The 22923-nt window shown below is 55.5% G+C and overlaps 1 protein-coding gene across 1 annotated transcript in view; it reads left to right on the top strand.

Moving 5' to 3' along the window:
• The window catches only part of TIMP2 (TIMP metallopeptidase inhibitor 2), a 45494-nt gene extending 22571 nt beyond the window's left edge, over window positions 1-22923 (top strand). Inside the window, exons 2-5 of the mRNA XM_045888344.3 lie at window positions 10182-10282; window positions 12239-12347; window positions 18057-18181; window positions 19995-22923. Of these exons, the coding sequence (XP_045744300.1) occupies window positions 10182-10282; window positions 12239-12347; window positions 18057-18181; window positions 19995-20192 (533 nt within the window). The 3' untranslated portion in view covers window positions 20193-22923. The remainder of the gene's footprint in view (window positions 1-10181; window positions 10283-12238; window positions 12348-18056; window positions 18182-19994) is intronic.

The raw sequence follows: 22923 nt of genomic DNA, 5'->3' as shown, positions 1-22923 counted from the left end.
ATACATCATTTGTTGCTTAGCGATTGGCTGGGATATGAATGGGGACATTGCACTCAAACCTCTTTCGTCTTCCAAGCCAACAAAACCAACCTCATTTCATGGCACCTGGCTTAGGGTATTCTTGTCACTTTAACGTTGGGAAGTGAGACAGAGGGAGAGACAGGCAGAGGAGAAGCAGGGGGGAGAGGGGAAAGGGAAGACAGAGCCCCAGAGAAGAAAGGGGAGTGGTCCCCAGCAACACGGCCTGCCGGGTGCCTCCGCCTGGGGCTGGAGTGGCGGGGTGCCTGGCCGGCTGGTCAGTGTCCCACCCCCGGCTGCACCCCTGACCCGGCAGCTGGGCGGGAGGAGGTTCATCTGCCAGTTGCAGATACTTAGAGTCTGAACAGGGGTGGAGGGATGCACTTTTTCTGCAGAGGGCCAGATAGTGAACATTCTAGGCTTTGGCAGCCCACCAGTCCCTGCGGCCACGACCCGCCCCTGCCGCTGCACCTCGAACACAGCCATAGACAATAGGAGTGAATGGGCAGGGCCAGGTTCCGGTAAGACTTTATTTACAAAAATAGGGGGGTGTGTGCGTGCAGACCTCAAGCCACAGTTGGGCAACCTCTGGACTGGTGTGTGAAGGATGTGGCTGCCTCCCTCCCTCCCTCCCTCCCTCTCTCCCTCTCTCCCTCTCTCCCTCCCCAGGACCTCAGACGCACTCAGTTGGATCATCCGTCTTTGGTCATGATGCATTTGTATCATTGGTCCGTGAATGGCCTTCTGTCCCTTAGTGTCTATTTCCTGGATAACATAATGAACAATCGTGAGCCCACTATCCAAACCCAAGATCTAGAATATTTGCTCAAAACCAGCTTCTACCTGTGTGCTCCTTCCCTGTTCTGTTCCTCCTTAGCTACGTGCCTGCTGAACTTGGGGTTTGTCCCTCCATTTCTCCCTGCGGGGTGCACAGGGAGATGTGGGGTGACCCAGTCCTGTGAGAAACCTGAGCTGGGCTTCCCTGGGGCGCATCAGGCTCACGGAACCCCCACACGTGCCACTCAGACAGGGCAATAACAGCACCCTCTAAGTTTTTTGGGTGCTTTTCCAATCCCCGGTAGCTGGGGTGAGGAAGCTTTTGCGGTCTCACGTAGTTATCTCATTGAAAGCATCTCCCTGAGCCCCGTTGTCTGTCCGGCTTTTCCACGTTAGGTAGAGAAAATGTTTGCTCCCAGCCCGTTTCCATTCTGTCCTCTGCTGCTGGAATGTCACGGGACAGGGCTGCAAAGCCAGCTCAACAGTCTGATCTAAGCCCAGCGTGAGTGAGAACGAGGCCCTGGGGCCGGGAGGGCTCTGCGACTCCCAAACCGAATGAGGATTACCTGAGGGGAGGCTGGCCTGGGGTCGCTCAGCGTTGCAGGGTGCAGGATCACCCGGGGCTCCTGCATGCTGCTGAAGCATCACCTTGGTCCCAGAAGGTGCCATGGGATTACCGGGTTAAAGCCGTGACCATGATGGGACCCGAGCACTGACCGCCTAGAAGCCGCGGTCTGATGAATGGATGAGCCTGCCTTTGAGGGGGTTATTTTTGTTTCTCCTTTCCAAGGTAGTATTTGTGGCCTGAGTGTCCTAGGTGAGGAAGCGCCCCTTCTCGGCCACACTTGAGCTAAAAGTAGTTGTAGGAGATGGACAGCGAGATGAGGTGGAGGGTGAGTCATCGGTGCCTGACGGTCACACCTACACGGTCCCCCGGCAGCAGGATGAGACACCGCGCCCTTTCCCACCTGGGCTGCAGAAGGCTGGGGGCCGCGGTGCTGAAAATGAAGCTGCCCTCCAGCCTGCTCCCCGTTCCCTCTGGAGAGGCCATGGGTATCTTCCATCTCCCTGGTACCCAGAGAGCAGGCTGGGGTCCTGGTGGACCCTGTCTTTGCTCCCTGCAGATCGCTCTGACATACCTAGACAGTGGTGCCAGGGGCCCTGGGACAGTGCCACCTGGAAGACTGGGGGGCTCCTGGCAGGTTCCCACGGAGCACGGCCAGGTGGCAATGAGGATTCCTGACATGATGGCTGTGTGCACCTTCGTCCTCCTGGAGCACTTCTCGGGTCCTCCCCTATGGGTCCTCCCTCTCCACTGTATCTTCTAGAACTTTCCATGGGTTTCATGCTTCTGCTCACACATTTGGGGACAGCTTCCCTGTTTCTGTCTCATTCTGAATTTACTAGAACCTTTACGGTCTGGTCCGAGGGTCCTCACACCTGTCCCCTCCGCCACCCAGCCAGGTGCGTGGTCATAGGGGGCGTGATAATATCCAGACCCTCAGAAATGTAAAATAACGGGAAAACGAAGATTTTTAAAGTTGGGGCACAGGGCCTCTTCCTCGGGCCTGCAGTGGTTCTTCCAGTCTCCTGCCCCCACCCCCTCCCTCTGTAACACGATGGAGGGTTGATGTGGACACGTGGGCTGCCCTTGACAGTTTCGGGAACAGTCCAGGCCAGGTCGCAGGCTGGAGAGGGGTGCCAGGTTGACAGCACATCTCTCTACACCTCTGACTCCAGGAGGCAGCCTTGTTTGCTCTGCTGAGCTCTAGGGCGTAGGAGGAGAGGGCACATGTGCCTCCTGGGTTCTCCCCATGTCAGAAGCTGGAGTGTAGGCCCTGGGATCCCAGCCTTTACGTCCCTGGGTCTGCCTGAGAGAGGTCAGCCCACAGGCTGCATGCCTCAGTCCTACACGAGGGCCAGGGCTGCTGCCCTGTCCGTGCTCACGGGCCCGAGCCATGGGCCCGGCCCTCCTGCTTTCACCCCTGCAAGTGGGGCAGCCCAGAGAGGACAGGGCCACCCGGTCCCTCCGTGCCCCCTCCCCAGCCAGTGGACGGGCAGGGATTGCAGGGGGGCAGGGGCGGGGTGGCTGACGTTCCCTCCGCGCCTCTCCGGGCTCCCTCTGCCTCCTGCCCTGCCCCATCCAGCTGCTGCCCCCGCTGTGGGCTCCAGGCTTGGGGTTTGCAGGGCCGAGCTTGGCTGCTCCTCGGGGTCTTGGCGGAGAAAGTGCAGAGCAGCAGTTCCTTCCACAAAGCCGCACTGTTCTCAGCAAATCCTCCCAGGATCGGGATGCATTTTTTTCAAGTGATTCAGCAGCACGTGAATGGGAAGGGCCTGAGCCCAAGGCTTCGGGAACCGTGACCAAGGCCTCTGGCATGAGCTCCCGCTGGGCTCACAGTGGGAAGGAAGGGTGGTGGGGCGTGAGTCGGGGGCCTGCCAGGGTCCTGGGGGGCTGGGGCAGGCGGCCGAGCAGCGAGTGCCCCAGCTTTTCTCTGCACAGCTGATGAGCTCTTAGAGATGTTTCCCTCGTGCTCCCAAGGGGGCCTGAGCCAAAGGACAGGAAGTGGAGGTGGGAACGCTGGTCTCCATGGAGACCGGGCATCCAGTGGACAGCAGCTCATGGGAAGGTGCTAGAATCTCCAAAGGCCCAGGGCTGGGGCCACACTGCTGTGTGTTGTCCTCTCTCGTGCACCCGATCACCCTCCCTGCCCCACCCTCAGCCCCCACAGACACATCTGCTCCGAGTGGTGGTGAGTGCAGGCCTTTCCAGCCCTGGCCTGAGTCACGCCGGCCAACCTCGCCCTCACCCTGGACAGGCGCAGCCCTGCCCCAGAGCTGGCGACGTCGGTCGGCTCCCCAGAATGAGGAGGCTTGCAGGGACCCGAAAGTGGCTTCTGGTCTGTCGGGGCAGCTGCTCAGACGGAGGGAGCCCCTGGTTGCCTTCTACCACCACAGAAAAGTTTTAATTATAAAATGAGCCCCCCCCCCACCCTTTTTCTCAGTTCCCTAAAAGAAGTGAATTGGAAGAAGTCGGCTCCCTTGCTGACTGAAAGCAGCCAGGCCCTGACACCAGGGAAGGTTGGCAGGGCCAGGTGTCCGGGGAAAGCCCCCCCACCCCCGGTGTCCACCGTGGGGCACCTGCAAATGCGCAGAGTGGCCAGACAGTGAGGCCGGAGGGGCAGGTGGGGCTGGATGCTCCCAGGGACGTCTGGGCGCTGAGCCAGCGCTGACGCCACCCATTCCTTGTGACCTCTCCCAGGCTGTTGGACCGCACCCCGTTTCTACGTGCGGTTCTGTGGGGAGGGGCGGCCTGGAGACCCAGGGGGTCCGAGCGGGCTTGCAGTCCACGTGAGGCCGCTTCTCTTTCTCAATCCCTGTCTGCCCCGTTCCCTGCCCTCCAGCTGGGGGGGTCGCCTACCCTGCTCGTGGAGCAAATGCAGGCCCATTGGAGAGGTTCAAAACCATCCTTACTATGCCCCCCAAAGCCCACTGAGGTGCCGTTAGGGATCCCACGGTAATGGGGGGCAGGGCTCTGAAAACGTGCTCCTTTGGTTACAGCTTTCATAGGCCAAAGCTGCAGCTGTTACTGTGGGGTGTGTCTGGGTGTAGATGGGGGCTGTGGGGCACCCCCTGGCTTTCCCAAGTCTGGCCCCGAGGGCTAGTGTGTGGGTGGGATGGGGGCGCCACCGGGCTGCCCTCAGCCAGACTTTGGACCAACTCATCAAAACTCAGAGGGGCCTCAGCCAGGTCGACCAGCCATACAGTGTCACCTGTCCACCCAAAAGGGATAAGAAACGGCAGACGGCAGCTGCAGGATGTTGTTACAGGTATTAGGGGGGACGTTGGTCGCTCTGTGATCGGAGGGTGTAAATGTCCAGACTCAGGGTGCCCCCTTCTCTGGAGAGCGTAGACGAAAGCGGGGAACCCTGCAGCTGTCCCCAAGCCCCCCAGCGGAGTGGAGCCCATCTGGAGTAAGAGGCAGCTGGGTTTCCTCTGAAGATGTTGGCATGTAATTCTGCGTGGAGATGAGGAAGTGGACCGAGTGACCCATGGAGGGCGTTTGCAGCCCGGGCAATGCAGTGGCCCCGTTTCCACCTAAGAAATGCCCTTCCCCACGCTCACCCCCATGATGGCACACTGCTGCGCGTGGTGGCCTTGGCTCAGCTGCATTCCGGTTACCGTGCAGGGTGACCCCCTCTCGACTGGGGACAGGACAGGAGGGTCTTTGGCAAGCTGAGGGCCCCATCTCTCCATCCTCCTACATGAGTGGCACTGGGAACATGCCCCTAGCGGAGGGACCCCAGGGCTGAGAGCAGGACGGACGAGCAGAGCAGTGCCATCCCTGTGGGCAGCAGTCTCCCTGGCGACCCTCCCGGGTTCTCGCTGGCGGCTGCAGCCCGTGGGCTGGGCTGAGACGGGACGTGGCCTCTGCTGACATTGAGCCAGCCCTGCCACTCTGAGTCCGTGCACTGGTAAGGCTCAGATGATCCAGGGCTGGATTTTGACCTTGTACTTAGACGAGTATTTTTTCCGAACCCCAGAGATTCCCACGACTCTTCTGGGCAAACGCGTGATTTTTCCCTAAGCCAGAAGCTCAGCCTCTGGGGACTGACCACAAAGCTTGTACGGGGGCCTAGGGACTTAGCATGAGTTGAGTGCATTGAAACAAGGGTCTCAAAGTCATGTTTTAATATCCACCTGGCTCTGGAATTGGGAGCCAGTGCCCATTTGGGAAGCGGTGCCCCATTGGGAAGTGTCCTATTAAGATATATTCGTATATGTAGCAGATGGGATTCCTCCGGAGAGCGGCCAGGCTCGCGGCAAGATAGTAAAGACAACTCAGTGGGTGTGAAATAAATGAACTCCTTAGAGGCCGTTCTCTTTCTGGGTCTGGCTCCCCACAGATTGTGGGGATGGCTTGCTATTCTCCGTTGCTTCCCCAGGAATGTCCATGGACGCAGGAGGACTCACAAGATGTCGGTGGGGTGCAGGCAGGATGATCTGAATCTCTGCCTGGGCTGGTCAAGCGTGCCCCCCCCCACCCCGGTCCCAGGCCAGCCCAGGCCATGTTGCGTGCTGAAGACACCCTAGGTTTCCTGAAAGCCCCCTGCTCTTCTCACCCCACCCCACCCCCGCCGCCCGCCCCGGGCAGCAGTGGGACAATCTGGCCTCCCTGGGTCTTCCCTGGGCGGGCGTCCTCTCTCATAGTCTGAACAAAGCTTGTGTTCCTTGGATCATCGTCCCTGACCTTGACTCTCCACCCACCCAGCTCTTTTCCATCCCAAATCTGGCTGGGTGTACCGGGGATTGTTTTTGCAGGCTGCTCGCAGGGGGAAGTGACATCATGTGGTGTCCGCGGCCCAAGGGGTGGGGGCAGGGGCTCTGCGGTTGCGTGTGCTTTGAATTAAGTTGACGGTTGTGTGTCCCAGTAGCCAACATCTGGCGGCGAATCCATCAGCCAGTGTATCAGCCTTGATCTCAAACCCAGATGTTGTGTTAACGGCAGAAGGGAAAGAAGAAAAAACAAAATCTGCGCAGCTCAGGGAGAGGCCATCATTTTTGAGCACAAAGCAGTTAAAACAAGGATCTTTATAAAGCCTCTTGCTCCCACCGCTGCCTCTGGTTCCTACAGCCAAGGGTAGGCCTGTGGAGCAGAGGCGCTCACTGCTGGGGGATGGACAGGATGTGGGCTGGTCCCCCACCCCAGGGCCAGACAGCTGGCCCAGCACATAGTAGGTGTTCAGCAAACCTATGTCCATGCCTGGATTTTAATTTCTTCTCAGACTCTTTGGGTCTCTTTGCTTTTCCCCAGTCCTGGCCTTTAAAAGGCCTGGGATTGAGCAGGGCCCATCCTTTACTTAGAGTGGCCTCCATCCCAGAGCTTTGGTGATGCCTGTCTCCTGGGGTGTTGGAAATGCCTTTCTGGAGAGCTCTCGGCCTCCTCCCTGTCCGCCGCTTGGGTTGGAAACGGTGTTGCTTTTCTGTTCCCCTGTCCATTATCTGATTTCTTGCCTGGGTTGGATGCTCCTTAAAGGCCATCTCTGTTTTTCGAAGACCCTCCCTCTCCTTACCCCTTTCTCTCGTGGGCAGCAGAAGGAGGCGCACGCTTTTAGGATCACTTGAAAGGCTCTGAGCCTCAACCCCTAGCTCCGAGTCTGGCTGCTAAGAGATCCCCACCCCGGCCTCATGCTGGGGGCAGAAGGCTGAGGGTCAGAATGTCTGCAGCCAGAGCTGGCTGGGGTCCACCGTGAGGCCGCCCCAGCCCTCCTCCCTGTGGGGCCCCTCCGCCTGTGTCCCCCAGGTCTCCTGCCCTCAGCTTGCCTATGGGATCCTCCGGCTTTGATGAATTTATTTGCTAAAGCTTTGCTTGTGCCCTTCCCCGCCTAGAGTGCTGAGCCCACACGGCCCCTGCTGCCCTGAGCGGGTCCACAGCATCTCCACGGACGGATGAATGCCCAGCATCTCTCCTTCGTGTCCGGACGGTGTTGATGCTTTCGGAAGATTTCCATAAAGCTGCTCTTTCTTTGCTTCTCTTGATTCTCTTTCTTTCCTTCACATTATCTCTCATTTTTCAAAGTGGGGAGGAGGTTCCCACCCCAAATTCAGAGACCCCGGAGAATCATGAGTTCTTGTTTTGCATGGACAAGCCCAGCTGGGGTCCCTCCTGGCCCCTGCCCCCCACTTCCCTGCAAGCCGCGGGCAGCCTAGGAGCCAGTTCACATTCTAGTCTCAACCCGCAAGTCTACCCTGGACCCTGGATGCAACCAGTCCCTTTCCGATAATTTAAAAAAGGAAAGTATGCCGTTCTGTCGTCTTGAGCTAGACGTGCATTGTGTGCCAGGCCCCGTGTCCCCGACTCCTCACGGCAGCCCAGAGGAGTGCAGGGGCTGGGGGGTAGCTCAGCAAGGTCAGGGAATGTCCTTGGCACTGCACGGCGGGAGGGGGCCAGGGCAGGGGCTAGCCCGGTGCTGCCCCTCCTGAATACAGATTCGGACTGCCTAGGAGGCTTAGGGGCTTTTCTAGGACAAAAATGCATGGAACAGAATGGAACCTGTTCACTGAGAGGAGTGTTGACTGGTTTTCTCCTTGCTACTGGCTGTTTATTGAGGACCTGTTTGGGGTTAAGCATTGTGTGAGGTAGTGGACCTCTGAAAAGCCGTTCGGAAAAGCATGCAGGAGTGGGTGTATCCTAGGGAAATCCAGCAGCAGCGCTCCTCCCACAACTGTTGTCTCCCTTGGGCGTTCCTGGTTCCTCTGATACCACCAGCCAGCGACCGTGCTGATGCCCAGTGACGCCTGGGGTGTTAATCTGGGACGTTCCGGGATTTGCATCCACACTTCCCCGTGTGGGGGCGCAATAGGGTATAGATGTGGCAGGTAGTGAGAGAGACCACAGACGGACTCAGCTGGGCTGCCCGGATGTCTCAAGGACAGCCCAGTTCCATCTGGCAAGGACCTAGCGGGCACTGACTGTGGTCAGAACGTAGCCTCTGCCGGGTAGAAGCCCCCTGAGCACACAGGCGTACAGGTGTTTACAACGGGATGGACGACAAATGTGGAATGTGCCAAGTGCCACAGGAAGACAGGATCTCCCAGAGCAAGGAAAGGGTGATTTTACCTGGGTCTTGAAGGATGCGTAGAGGTTTTCCTGGCAGGGAGGGGTAGATGGCATTCGGGGCAGAAGAGGCTTGTCTGTCCAGAGGTGGGGACACCCCTGGGCAGGTTTGGGTTCAAGGGACTATTGTGGACTGGCGGAACAGCAGGACGGGAGCAGCTGGGGTAACGAGACAGCCGCTGGCTGGCACCAGGTCGCAGAGGGGTGTCCTATTATAGACGAGGGCAGTGGGCGGCTGAGGAAGACTTTTGAGCCCGGAGGGATGCGGCTATAAAAAGTCTGCTGGTGCTGGGGGTGGAGAAGGGTGGGATCAGGAGGAGCCACTGGAAACAGACCCGCTCCCAAGGGCAGAGCCCTCTGTTGTACGTGGCCCACTGGGTGGCATTTCCTAGATGTGGCTTTGCAGGTTGGGGCCTGGCTTAGCCTGGGAAATAGGAACCTGCGGCCTCTGCCCATCGTGACTCAGCTCCAACAGAAGAAGGCATAAGAATGGGGTTTGGGCCTGGGCAGAGCAGGGCGGGGGGTGGGGGTAGGGGGTGGGGGTAGGGGCCAGGGGGTGGGCAGGTTGCCTCTGGTGCCGCCTGGGGTCCGGGGGATGGGCACAGATGGGATGCACGTGTCCAGGCCTCCCTGATCTGTTGGGAAGACAGCCCCGGCCAGGGGCTTCCAAGATGCGAGTCGCCCGCCTGGGGGTGGAGGACAGAGGCGCCTCTGTGCCTGGCTCCGTCTGTTCCCTATTGCCCTGTTTTGCTCACATCCACATTAGCATAATACTCGTCCGAGTGACCCTGCGCAGCTGGGCCGTGGAGGGCAAAGCTTTTAAAGCCATTAAAACAGGTCGTGCCACCAGCTGATAAGCCTCCGAATGAAACAAGGGAGGGCTCTGCCCCAGTGACCTGTGATCGGCTGACCCTCACCGCGTCAGGGTGCGGGCCGAGGCTGGGTCCTGGCTTAATTGCTGGTAGGATGCCCTGTGGTGCATGGCCCACGAGCAGCCTCAGGCTCTGGCAAACATTCCAGAACCTTCCCAGCCCACCCTCTTCTCCTCTCCTTTATCTTGTGTCATGGTCTGGAATCATTTTCTTTCCATTTGGCCTCCTTCCTAGGCACCTGTCCCGTGGGTCTGCCGGTGAGGCCCTTGAATGTTTCCTTTGGGGGGCAAAGCACTCTGACCCTTCCCCTGTCGTGCTCTTGATAGAATATGTATTGTTATTATAAAGAATCACCCACAGGACATTTTTCAGGGTCACTTTTAGGACAGATTAGGCGTAGCAGGATAGACCCTTCAGTTGTAAGACCCCCTAAACCTAAACATGATGGGACCTCTTGGGGAGGCAGTTACCCCTCAGCCTGAAAAAACCCGTTTGCCAATCGGCCATGGATGGAGGCTGGGTGGTAGGAATCTCACTATCCTTCATTATATGATGATGATCACGGCCCAGTTAATTTACTTGTCTGCTTCCCCAGCCACCAACGAATACACACTGGAGAGAATTTTCAAAAGCCCCCAAGCACTTAAGCATGGCATCAACAAAGAGCTTTCTCGGTGACTACCTCAGGAACCCCGCTGGTCCTGAGAGACCAGGCTTCTGCTTTTGGCCCCCGTCAGCATCCGTGAAAAATCCTGGGACAAGAAGGGGTCTCCGAGCTTCACCTCTTGCCCCTCCTGCTCGGCGTGTGTGGGGTGTGACTTGCTAGCTCATCTTGTCCCTCCTCGGAGCCAGGACGGCACTGTTGGGGCTCTGCTCACCTCTGTGTCTTTGTTTCGCAGTGATAAGGGCGAAAGCCGTCAGTGTGAAGGAGGTAGACTCCGGGAATGACATCTACGGCAACCCCATCAAGCGGATTCAGTATGAGATCAAGCAGATAAAGGTAATGGGGACCATCGCCAGGTTGCTCCACCGGGCAGAGCTGTGGGAGGGTCAGGAGCAAGGTTGGGTCCTCCAGAGGCTGGAGACCCTGGGGAGGTGTCCTGCCTTCTCGAGGAACGCCATGCCCCATCCCCGGAGCAGACACGAGTCGATCCCGTTTTCTTTAATCTGTAAATGCCTGGAAGGTTGTTCCCATTGACTAAGTTATTTCAGAAATGTGTTCTCCTCATTCTGGTGGATAGTAAATGTGTGGCAGAGCCTCAGCATCGTTACGAAGCTGGCCAGAGCTTCTGTGGAACGTTCGTGGGTGCCCGTCCTTAGCTGAGCTAGTGTGAGGCTCGAAGGCAAGAGAGCTCGGTCGTTGCGTCTGGGAGCCCTCGCTCCCCCAGACTGTGCTGTGGGCTCTAGTCTTGCCTGGTCAGCTTTAAATTCTACAAGGAAGGAGGCCTGTGGGCAGGTGTGGTGGGGGCCAGCTTCCCAAGAGAGGACATGGGGGAAGACGTGGAGACCACCGCCTGTGGGAGAGGGACAGGCAGGCGTGGAGGCTGTGGACCGAGGGGCAGGTGGTGGGGTCAGTTTTCTCAGAATGTTGCTCTTGTTCAAGGGCATATGGCGAGGAGCCCTTGTTTGAGAGCAGACGGCGCGGGGGAGGTAGGAAGAACACAGGACCAGCCCTGGAGGAAAGTGATCATTGTCAGTAGTCACTACCTTGGTGTTCAGGAGGGAGTCGAGTCTTAGTCTCCAGCTGGAGAGACAGCTTTGTAAAGGCAGGAGCTGTCGCTGGCCGTGTTTAATTTTGTTACAAATATAAGAAGCAGCAGGAAATAAAGGTTCTCAGAAGGTCAATGAAATGCTTGTTCGTTGCATCCGTGTCATTTGAGGGGGTGACCTGCTCTCTCAGGACCTAGGTCTCTGTGGGAGAGAGAGCGTCTCTGTTCTTGTGGCCTCATTGTGGCGGCGTGGGAAGGCAGGACTTAACACCAAAGCAGCATTTTTGCCCTCAGCGGGAGAGGTCATTTAGGAGAGCACGTTGTCACCATCGGCCTCACCTTTCCTGGGGCGGGTTGGACCGAGCTCTTGCAAAGCTACTTTATGATGACATTGAGATGACCCTGTTGCGTTGGGGTTTGCTTGTTGAAACAACCCCCCCGCTCCCCACCGCAAACCACCCACTAGCAACCCTGGTTTAGGCATGGCAAAAATCCTCATGAGGTTCCAGCGGACTCGCAAGCCCTAGGGCGCCTGCGCTCTGCATTCTCTGTTGTGTGGTCCTGGAGCGTGTGTGTGCTTTCCCCTCTCCACCGCCTCCCTCCCCCGGCGCCCCCAGCCTCCGCTGGGCTGCACCCCCTGGCCCGGGTGGAGGGCCATCCTCCGCGCACACTCACGTCCCCGCCTGTCACTGTCCCCACCCAGTGAGGCAGCCGGAACCCTTGGCTGCGGCGGTCTCACTTCCTGCCAAGGTGTTGGAATGATGCACCCCCCACCTGGGCAGCAGGTGTGTAGATCAGTTGAGACGTGAAACCCCACTGGCCCGTGGAGTCCTATCCATGGCCACAGAGTTAAGGGTGCCTCTCGCATCAAGGAGCCAATGCTTGACCAAAGTTCCTGGCAATCCTCAAAGGCGGTGGTCCTCCACGATGGGTCAGAGTCACCTGGAGATACACAGGCCTCTCCCTGGAGATTCTGATACGACCTTGTCAGTGGTAGGGAGAGCCCACGTGTTATGGGAAATGGGTGCCGGGGACCCCGTTGTGCCCAACCTGCTGACAGCTGATCGGATGTGTCCAGAGAATCTCTCTGCAGGTGACCTTCTAATCTAGCTCCTCCGCTATTCCATGCTGGGGGTCCCACAGGAGCAGGTTGGGTTGCCCCCCCAGGATGTTTTTGGGCGGGGGGGTCCCAGACTTCCTTAGCTGTGCAGGCCAGCTCTGCTCACATCTCACCTTCGTCTTTCCAGATGTTCAAAGGCCCTGACAAGGATATAGAGTTTATCTACACGGCTCCTTCCTCCGCCGTATGTGGGGTCTCACTGGACGTCGGAGGAAAGAAGGAATATCTCATTGCAGGTGCGTATGTGGAGAGGCATGGGCATGCTCTTAGGGACTGTCCAGGGCGGAGTCTCCTGGCCTCCAGGGCTACAGCTCACGCGGAGCCTGAGACACTGCGAGGCCAAGCAGAGCCCTGACCCCGTGAGGCTGTCGGAAGTCTCCAGGCTTCCCTGCCTCTTCCCGTCCAAGAATTCCTGGTGTGTTCTCGCCTGCCCCCCACAACAGTGGAACTGGTGTGACTTGATGGGGAAACACAGTAAGCCAGTATTCACGGGAGACATGAGATCGGATGGACGCCAAGAGGTGAGAATTTTTGCCTTTTGTTCCTGAAAGGGAGGCTCGTGCCGGACGCTAGAAATGCTCCCTAGGGAACCAGGAGTCAGCTCACAACTTGGGAGGAGACGGGGGGAGTGGAGGGGACAGCTCCCCTAGTCTGACGTTATATTTTGTTATACAGTCCGAATTTAATCATAAAAATACATTCTGAATCCAAATCTCTGTGACTTGGGGGATTTTCTTCTGTTTGGATTATTTGTACTTTTTCCCGCATTCACTGAGAATATTTAAAAAATCACATACTTAGCAGGTGCCCACTAGGTGGCTTGCGCTGTGCCCGGCGTGACAGGAGTTCAGGAGGAGATACCCTGGAGGGAAGTGCATACACACTCCCCCTGGGGGGGGCGGGCAGGAGAAGAAACTAGAGAAAATAAGACAGGGTTTTTTTTGTCGGGGGGGAGCTACTGTGAGCAGCGAGCGAAAGCTCAGGAGGAAGAGACCGTCTCGGGTGGCAGGTGCACGGATCCAAGGATCCAGAGGATTTGGCACTGACCCCGGCTGGGCCGCACACATGGGGTCCCTGCCGGGGGGAGATGCAATGTGAAGTGAGTGGGACAGAGGACACGGCTGTCACCTCTCCTTGGGTAACATCCCCCTCCCTCCCCTAAAACACTCTTGCCTGGCATCTGCGTCCCTGGCTCGTCACTCCATCAAGACTTCTGTCCCTCTCCTTGGGGATGATGAGAGATTTTTTTTTCTTCTTTGATGGGCACTTCTGACCTTTCTAAATGTTTTCTTATGAGCATGCACGATTTTTTAAGTTTTATTGACTATAACTCACACAGCCTACCATTCAGCCATTTAAGGGGCGCCATTCAGTGGCTTGGGTAATCCATCGGGTTGCAACCACGGCCACAGTCGGAGAACCCTGGACCCTTCCGCTCTTCTGCCTCCCCAGCCCCCACTCCCCTGCCCCCAGCTCCAGCAACCGCCAGTCTATTTCTTTTTTGATCCCGTGGGTTTCCCTACTTCAGAGTCCTGTGAATGGAATCGTAGACTCTGTGGTCCTGTGTGTCTTGGCATCCCTCGCTCAGCACCATGTTCAGCACAGCATTTTTTGAGTTCAGCCACATAGCGTGAATCAGAACGCCTCTCCTTTTTATGGCGAAATACTGTTTCTTTGACAGGATAGACCACAGTGTGTTCCCCCATTTGTCATCTGATGGACACTGGGGTTGTTTCCACCTTTGGGCTCGTATGCAGGATGCTGCTGTTAGTGCCTGCCACCAAGTGTTTGCGTGGCTGTGTTTTCATCCCTCTCGGGCTGATGCGTAGGAGTAGAATTTCAGGGCATATGGTGACTATGTTTAATCATTTGAGGAGCTGCCAGACTACTTTCCAAAGCAGCTGCACCATTTTACATTTGCAGTATCTACTATTTTTACAGTAAGAAAAACAAAGTCAACCAGAGAGACAGGTATGGGGACAGAATCATGAAGCAGGGACTTTCCTGACGGTGTTTGTCACCGTGACCTGGGGGAGGGCAAGGCAGGGCAGGTGCACAGAACCCGGGGCGCGGGGTACAGGCGCCTGGGGAGGGCTGGAGACGACCTGGTCCGCATGTGCCCAGGATGGACAGCATCAGTGTTATCTCCTTTTACTGCTTCCCTGTATTCATAAAATTTTCCAAATGACATTTATTGTTTTATGGTCAGAAAAATAAGCTGTGGAGAGAAGGGAAGGGAGACGAGACCTCCCATGGTTCAGGGAACTTATTGCCCTAAGGAACCAACGGCTTCCGGTTTTCAGCACCAGGTTGTGTGCTGGTCTCTGGGGAATAAACCCTTAAAAAGGAGCACCTCGCCCTTGGTCTCTGGCTCCTCACACCGCCCTCTAGAGGCAGCCGGCCAGACTGCAGAGCTGCCGGAGCAGGCATGGATGGGAGGCGAGCCAGGGTCCTCTCCCGGTGGGCTCCTGGGAGGGAAGGTGACCTAGGTCTGGGTTCATGCAAACAGGCTTCGCCGTCTCCCTGTTGATAGAAATAGGATCGCCCTCTTCCTGGCCCTGACGGCCTCGGAAAGCTTCTCATGTGGATTCCGTTCAATCCTTAGAACCCCTTACAATGAAGGCACTGTTATATGGTCCCCATTTTACAGATGAGGAAAATGGAGGAGTGGAGAGATGAACAGTGTGCCCCAGGTCCGGTGGTGTGTGCCTGAACTTTCACACGTGCACTTTCCCAGGCCGATTGTTAAATTCTGGTTGATATCTCATTGGTACCTTGAAATCAGGGCACGAGCATCTGCAGCAGATTTTGGCAGGTGCCGAGCACTGCAGCTCTTTCTCCCGGGGGAGCCGGTTGTTAGGCATTTCTCAGCACACCCGTGCCTGGGCTGCACTGCTGGGCGTGTCTTCCTGACTCCCAGGCCCGTGGCACTCTGCTTCTTCGTTTGTGTGGTCCCGGTTTTAGTCTTGCTGCCCCAGCTGCTTCGAAAGTGTGGGTCCAGAGTAAGAGCTGAGGATGGAGGCTGCACACGGCAGCTTGGTGGTGATTATCTTGCGAGTGGTTGCTTTGTGTTATTTCGGGGGACATGGTAGGAGAATCTCTTTATCTATTTTGCTCAGCCTCTTTTCTGGAAGGAAAAGGCTTCTGTGTCCAAATGAAGCATCGTGAGTCAAAGGCAGAGAGCCTGATCATCTCCGTTACTCTGCTAATGTTGATATTCTCATGCAGAAGCTCACTCGTTCATATTTGCCATCAGAGGTCATTTATCACGTCACATGTATGTGTCCTGCTCTGTTCCTACACACGGGTCCATTAAACTGTCCCCAGTCTGAACTAGAAGACAATTCTCCAAGTAACTGTAGCACACATCTGCTAGGCTTGCTACAACCTAAACCGTCCAAATTGTAGCTCCACTTGTAATAAAAATGAAGAAGATACATTTTGTTTGAAGATACATCTGCTTGTAACTGTGTGCCTATCATCTTCCACTGTTTCACGTTTAATCCTGGAAGCAAGCAAGTGACATGGGGCACATCTGAGTTTCCTAACTGGCCCTGGGGTCTAAGATCCACAGAAGGCACGTCCGGCAGGGGCAAGCGCACCCGTTATAGGGGGACCTTGCTGAGCTGACTCCTTTCCCCAGCTCCGTGAGATGGCTCTGGGTCAAATCTGGTGTTTACTTTCTGAGCACAGACTCTCCATCTTGTCCTGGAGTCAGGATGGGCCACCCAGAAATCACGGGGCACAGTAAACCACTCAGCCAGGGCTGGCAGCAGCCCCAGGAGTGACCGCATGGCCCGAGGCAGCCCACCGCCTCTTGGGCTGATGACTCAAGTTCACATGTTGAGCTGGGCACCAGGAGACGCTCATGTTCAGGAACTGTAATAGAATTGGCCCTATAGTTTTCTTCTGCAGTGTTCTCCTCCAAGAGGAAGAAGAAATCTACAGCCCTCAGTTACAAATTTTAATTAATTCCTGTTTTTCTCTCCAAGAAAGACTGTGCATTTTTCCAAGGCAGACGTAGGAAGATGTTGTAACAGATGTTCACATGGTGCGTGCCCAACCAAGTCTTAGTAACTGGACCTGTACAGAAAGGGTGTCCTTTGGAACATTCTGAGATGCTATGTCATTTATACGTGACATCCGAGGTAAACGGCAGCCCCGTAGCCAGGGCCATGGAAGACAGACAGTTTGCATTGCATCTCCGTGTCCGGCATGACGAGGCGGGGCCGGAGGAGAGCACTGTCCATATATACCTACTCTGGCCATACATTCCGGAAGGAAGGAGACCAGAATGAGTTACTTGTCATCTGTCCATTTCCGCCCCCCCCCTCCCCCCAGCTACTCTGAACTCATAGAAAAGGGCTGTACAGTTCTTAAAAAGAAAAAAAGAAAAAGCCAAATACTTATTTTGCAAGTATTCAGAGCCACCCGAACACTTCTCTTTCATTAGTTAGGATTCAGAATAAATGCCGCAGTAACAGTCCTGCTCCTTGATCCTTTCATTCACCTGGAATGTCATTTAAGTCCGAACAGACACAAGGGAAAATAGAGCTCCCAAAGGTAAGGGGAGTCGTTAAAACAGAAGAGAGAGCATCAGAATTCACATCCAGGGGGTGCCTCCTGCGACCTGCCCGACACACAGGATGTCCCCGTGCCCACTCGTAGCCTCAGGCCAGCTGACCCACGTTTCCCCTGGCCAGAGATTGCGGTGCGATGGATTCGCCGCAGGGGCGCATTATTAGCCCACAGGCAGCATCATTCACCGAACTCTGTTTCTATTAGTGGATTCTCCACGGCCGCGCTGTGCCTGAGATCATTAAGTTGGATGTCCTGGAGCTTTGTCAAGTGGAGAGCCTGGGGTGCAGCCCGAGGCTCCCATCTGCCCCTCGGGGAGCCTCCCTCTGCAGCTCATCACCCTGCCCTTGTGGCTCTTCACAAGGTGCCATCGCAGCTGGAGGGCTGAGATTTGACATGACCTCTCCAGCCCTCGTTACGTTCTGCCATTCACCAGAATGCACTTGCCTGTCTTTGTGTCCTGCCTGGCTAATGCCAAGGCTGTCACCAGCACGAACTCTGCGGTGCAGGAGAGGGAAGGAGCAGAATCAGGAGCCTGAGGTCAAAAAGACAAATGGTGCCGCCTCCTCCCCCTGCCCTGAAGGGAATTCGGAGCCGATTTCCAATTTTATAAAATTCCGTGTTTTTGCTATTCATGGTGGAAAAACCCAGATAAGTTCAACATCAAATGGCAGAAAATGTGTGTGAAAAATAAAAGGGGAAACAACCTGATCTACATACAACGTGATCTCTTTCGTGCGAATACATGTGTGTGAAGGAGTATTGGAAGGAAATGCGTCTTAAGTGTTCGCTGTAATGAAAATGGGAGGTTTTTTCCAACTGTGTTCTTTCCTGTGTCTGCCAAGTGCTCTGGAGTGTTCGTTCTACTCCGCACAAACGATCTGTGATGTATCCGTCAGCTCACGGTGCTGTAACAAAGCACCACAGACCAGGGATTGATTCCCTGGCAGTCCTGGGGGCTGGGGATCCAGCATCCAGGCATGGGCAAGGCTGGCTCTCCTGAAGCCTCTCTCCTGGGACTCGCAGGCGGCCGTCTCCTCCCCGTGGCCTTGATGCTTGTCCCTCTGTGCCTGTCTGGGTCCTGATCTCATCTCATAAGGACCCCATTCTTATTGGATGTGGGCCTCCCCCATGTGATCTCACTTAATCACCTCACGAAAGACCCATCTCCAAACACAGGCACATTCTGAGATGCTGGGGGTCAGGGCTCCCACACGGGGATTTTGGAGAGGCTGCAGCTCTGCCCACAACCCACGGCATTGTGAGCAGTGAGCCCCCACACACCCGGGCCGCACTCGGGCGCGGGGGTCGGCAGGAGGAGGGGGACCAGCAGCCTGCCCTGAGCTTGGTGATCTCTGTCTCCTCAGGAAAGGCCGAGGGGAATGGCAAGATGCACATCACCCTGTGTGACTTCATTGTGCCCTGGGACACCCTGAGCACCACCCAGAAGAAGAGCCTGAACCACAGGTACCAGATGGGCTGTGAGTGCAAGGTAAGCTGGTGCCGCCTCCTTCTGGGCTTTCCCTCATCACGTCTGTCTCCAGGGAGACTGCCGGGCTTTGATCCCTGGCTTTCCAGGACCTCTCCATCCACGGGGTCCTTAGGATAGGGCTCTGGGGAGGTACGGCCTCTCCACCAGTGAGGCCATCAGGCCAGGGACAGAGCCCCCAGGCATGCCCCTGCAGAGGGATATTTGGGAGGTCCGGGCAATCTAGCCGTGTGGCCTGTAGCTTCTAGGAAGGAGAGCCTCCCAGGGGGAGGAATTTTGTGGGGAGAACAAGATGCTGTGAGTACTTTCTATGGATGCACAAGTGCAAAGACTTGAGTGCCTTGGGAAAGAACGTCCCAGCCATTTCCATGCCCTGGGGCCACAGAGAATCCTGACACCCGCCCCCTTCTTAAAAGCAGCCCAGAGGGGCCCCTGGGTATCTCAGTCTGTTAAGTATCTACCTTCAGCTCAGGTCACGATGGAGCCCTGCATGGGCTCCTCAGCGGGGAGTCTGTTTTGTCCCTCTCCCTCTGCCCCTCCCCCTGCCCACCCAGCTGGAGCCGTGCTAACATTAGGCGCCGCTGTAGACAGGCCTCTGCGGCCCCAGGCTTGGGTCCTCTCTCTTCTGCCGCCCTTCGTCCCCACCGCCTGTGCCTCCCGTCCCGGCACAGGAAGCACCGCCAGGTGCCAGGGCCACTCTGCCCCCAGAAGTGGGTCTGGGGCCGGAAGTCTGCAGGGACCGGCTTTTGCTGATTAGCGCTCTTGCTTGTGCGGATACATCATCGCCAGCCGGTCCCTCAGCTCATTCGAAATGTGAATTCTGACCCACGGCAACGTGTTTGTGGAGCAAACGGCTCTGTGCCCAACGTGAAATTAAAACCGAGTTCTTCAGCATCAAAACAAATGAAATCTTGCCACTTGCAGCGATCTGGATGGAACTAGAGGGTATTACGCTAAGCAAAATAAGTCAGTCAGAGAAAGAATTATTATATGATTTCACGCATATGTGGAATTTAAGAAACAAAACAGGAGCATAAGGGAAGGGAGGGAAGAACAGAACAAGACGAAACCAGAGAGGGAGACAAACCATAAGAGACTCAAGCACAGGAAAGAAACTGAGGGCTGCTGGAGGGGAAGGGGTTGGGGGGAGGGGGTAACTGGGTGACAGGCACTACGGAGGGCACTTGATGGAATGAGCACTGGGTGTTACATACAACTGATGAATCCCTGACCTCTACCTCTGAAACGAATACTACACTCTGTGTTAATTAGTTGAATCTAAATTTAAAAATTGAAAACAAAATAAAACTGAGCTCTTCCCTTTCCCTCTGTGGCCTGAGTTTCCTCCACCACAGTGCTGCTTGCCGATCCCCCCAAAGCCCATGCGTGCTTCAGAGCAAGAGAGCATCCTTTTTATTTGACTAGAACCCAGCTCCAGGAAATTTAAGACCCTCTGTGGTTGTCGTTCTCCTCCCAGGAGGGTGCGGCTACGCTGAGGCCTTTGTGTCATGCTCAGAGGGGCCGCTGTGCTGGGGGCGCAGGGGCAGTGCACAGGGGTCCCGCCAGACCCCATCCCCGCCCCCCCAGGCAGCCTGCCTTCCTGCTGCTTAGAGAGTAGGGGGAGCTCAGGAAAGGCTGCTGATGGAATAGGTTCGACTCGAGCCCCCGTTTCCCGCCCCGCCGCTGTGCTCACGTGGTCCTTCATTTGACAAACCGCCCTTGAACGTCTTTGCTGGGTGCGTGGCTAGGCTCTGGAGATGCCTCCTTGAGTGGCCTCGGTCCCTGACCGGATCCGTCTCCGTGTCCCTCTTCCCAGATCACGCGCTGCCCCATGATCCCGTGCTACATCTCGTCTCCGGACGAGTGCCTCTGGATGGACTGGGTCACAGAGAAGAACATCAACGGGCATCAGGCCAAGTTTTTCGCCTGCATCAAGAGAAGCGACGGCTCCTGTGCGTGGTACCGCGGAGCGGCACCCCCCAAGCAGGAGTTTCTCGATATTGAGGACCCGTAAGCAGGCCAACAGCACCCCTTTGGCCAACGGAAAAGCCTCCAAGAGTTTAGACTGGTCCAGCTCTGACATCCCTTCCCGGAAACAGCATGAATAAAACAGTCATCCAAGTGGGTCTAAATTAGTGTGAGTCTCCTCCCACCCCCATTTCCCTTTTAAACGTGGTTGTGGTCCCACACCCCATCCGCCAGCCTGGGCATCCTTGGGTGCGGGCAGGGGTGGGATGCATGGGCCCGGCCCCAGCCCTGGCACCGTCACAAACACTGAGCAGGCGGCCCGTACGTAGGAGTCCCCCAGGCCTGGTCAGGGCAGAGCCTGGAAATGTGCATTTTGCAGAAACTTTTGAGGGTCGTTGCAAGACTGTGTAGCAGGCCTACCAGGTCCCTTTCACCTCGAGAGGGGCATGTCCCTCATTTCCTGCAGCTTCCACGCCTCTGGCCCTACGGTGGCAGTCCCCGCCCCTTGCAGGTGCCCCTGTCTCCTCGGTGCCCATCATGGACTCCCAGTACCTGTGACTCCCATAAATTCAGAAGCAGCCCTGGACCAGTGGCTCGCTCTCGAAGGAGCCCCAGTTAATCCTGCTAATCCGCAGACTCGCAGTGGGAGCCACGCTCCAGGGCCTTGTACGATGCGGGTGACAAGCTTCAGCTTCGGCCAAGTCCTTTTCAGTCCCCCTACCACACACCCCGACTCTGGGGGAGTCCGTGGCATTCAGCCCCAAGGGCAGACGTTTGGGGGGACACTTGGCTCCCCTTGCCGTTTATTCCCAGGCTTCTGAAATCAGTCTGGCTTCCTCCTCCTCCTCCTCCTCCTGGCATCAGGCATCCAGCTGAGTTGCACACGTTGGCTTTGCACGGGGTCGCGTGTGGCCGGTGGCACAGGCTGGTTGTGCTCTGTTTGCACATCCTGAGGACATCGAAAACCGGGTCCTGCTGTGCCCCCCAGCACACCTCAGAGCCCCTCCTGAGCAGGTGCCGTAGCTTTACCGTGACACCCCCCTCCCCCCCGCAAAGACGGACAGTCGCTGCGCTGGGCATGGATTTCTGGCAATGAAGTTAGCTGGGCGTGTTGTGAAGTCTTACCCGGGAAGAGAGAAACTGGGGAGGTAGGTGGGTTCGGTGAATTTCTTCCTGGGCCTCTGGGATGCTGTGGCCAACATCTCATTTTTCTAAAGATCAGTTCTCAGATAATCTGTGAACCCAAATCCCAGCTGTACCAGCCTCCACTTAGATTTGTCATATTCGATCTCTTGGTCAAAAAACATCCTAGGGGACTAGAGAACCTGTTCCCTGAGCACGGCTTTCTGCGGCCAGTAAAAAGGGGATTAACGCAAGCAGAAATCTCTCAGTAACAAAAAGTCATCTTTTTCTTCCTACTTGTATATGGTATAAACCGTTCTGAATTTTTCACGCCAATTAGGCAAACGTACATGGACACGAGCACATGCACGAACACACGCACACATGGAGACCCAAGTGTGTCAGCCTGTGAGTGGTCCTCCTGCAGAATGCTTCCAGAGTCACCACGTTCTAAGCATTGCTGTACTCTGCGGTGACCCCAAACCACCCGTAAGACTCCTGACCCCCACGTGGCGGGTAGCCCCCCATGCCTGCCAGGACCTGGTCAGCATAGATTTTGATGACTTCCCTTTCTAGGGCAGACTAGGGGACTAGCCAGGAATCAGCCCCCGCGTTAAGGGTGCTTTCATGCTGTACAGTGATAGAAAGTTTGTAAGATGTCATAATGGACCAGTCCATGTGATTTCAGTATATACAAGAACACCAGACCCCTCCAATCAATATAACACCCCACCCCTGTTTGCCTCCTGTATGGTGTTATCATATGTAACATTTACTCCTGTTTCTGCTGATTTTTTAAGTGTTTTGGTTTGTTTCTGACATCAGCTGTAATCATTCCTGTGCTGTGTTTTTTATTACCCTTGGTAGGTGTTAGACTTGCACTATTTTTTTTAAGGTTTCTGCATCGTGGAAGCTTTTGACCCTGAATGGAAAGCATGGCATGGTAGCTAGCCTATGATGGTGGATTCCTTCAGATCGTTTCTTTCCTTCTTAGAGTATGGTTGCTTTTTCCATCTGCTACCTTTTGTTCTCTGGCTCAAATCATTACAAAGTAAAGGATCTTTGAGTTGGTTGGTTCTAAAAGATGGCCTTTATACTCAATCCACACACATTGGTCTTCTAGCCATGCTGAGCAGAAAACAAAAACAGAAACAAAAAATTCAAGATGAAGTGCCCGGTGGCAGGCAAGAGACAGAGCCACCCAGATACCGTCAGAGTCAACAATTGCAACGTGCACGTAGTTGAAGAAGGCTCTCCATTCAGCATTGTTTAATTTATATGTTATGTTCTATGCACTGCTCATTCCTCCTTCCATTCTTGTCTTCATGCAAGCAACTCAAAATATTTAAAATGAAGTTTACATTGTAGTTATTTTCAGACCTTTGCTTGATAAGTATTAAGAAATATTGGACTTGCTGCCATAATTTAAAGCTTTGTTTGATTGTGTTTGTTTTTGCTTGTTTTTGGGGGTTTTTTTTTTTTTTTAAACTTTTGGGCAATGTGTTTTTGCTGGAATATGAAGTCTGAGACCTTCCTGTGCTGGGAACACGTGAGAGCTGTTGAACGTTGACAAGCAGACTGCGCATGTTTCCGATGCTTTGTATCATTCTTGAGTGATCGCTCGGTCAATGGACAATAAACAGTATTATCAAGAA

This window comes from Mirounga angustirostris, unplaced genomic scaffold (assembly GCF_029215605.1).
Source record: "Mirounga angustirostris isolate CCGP_5_RB_7025 unplaced genomic scaffold, mMirAng1.0.hap1 SCAF_17, whole genome shotgun sequence".
Classification (NCBI taxonomy): domain Eukaryota; kingdom Metazoa; phylum Chordata; class Mammalia; order Carnivora; family Phocidae; genus Mirounga; species Mirounga angustirostris.
The sequence above is the reverse complement of the archived record's forward strand: the minus strand, read 5'-3'. Positions and strand labels throughout refer to the sequence as shown.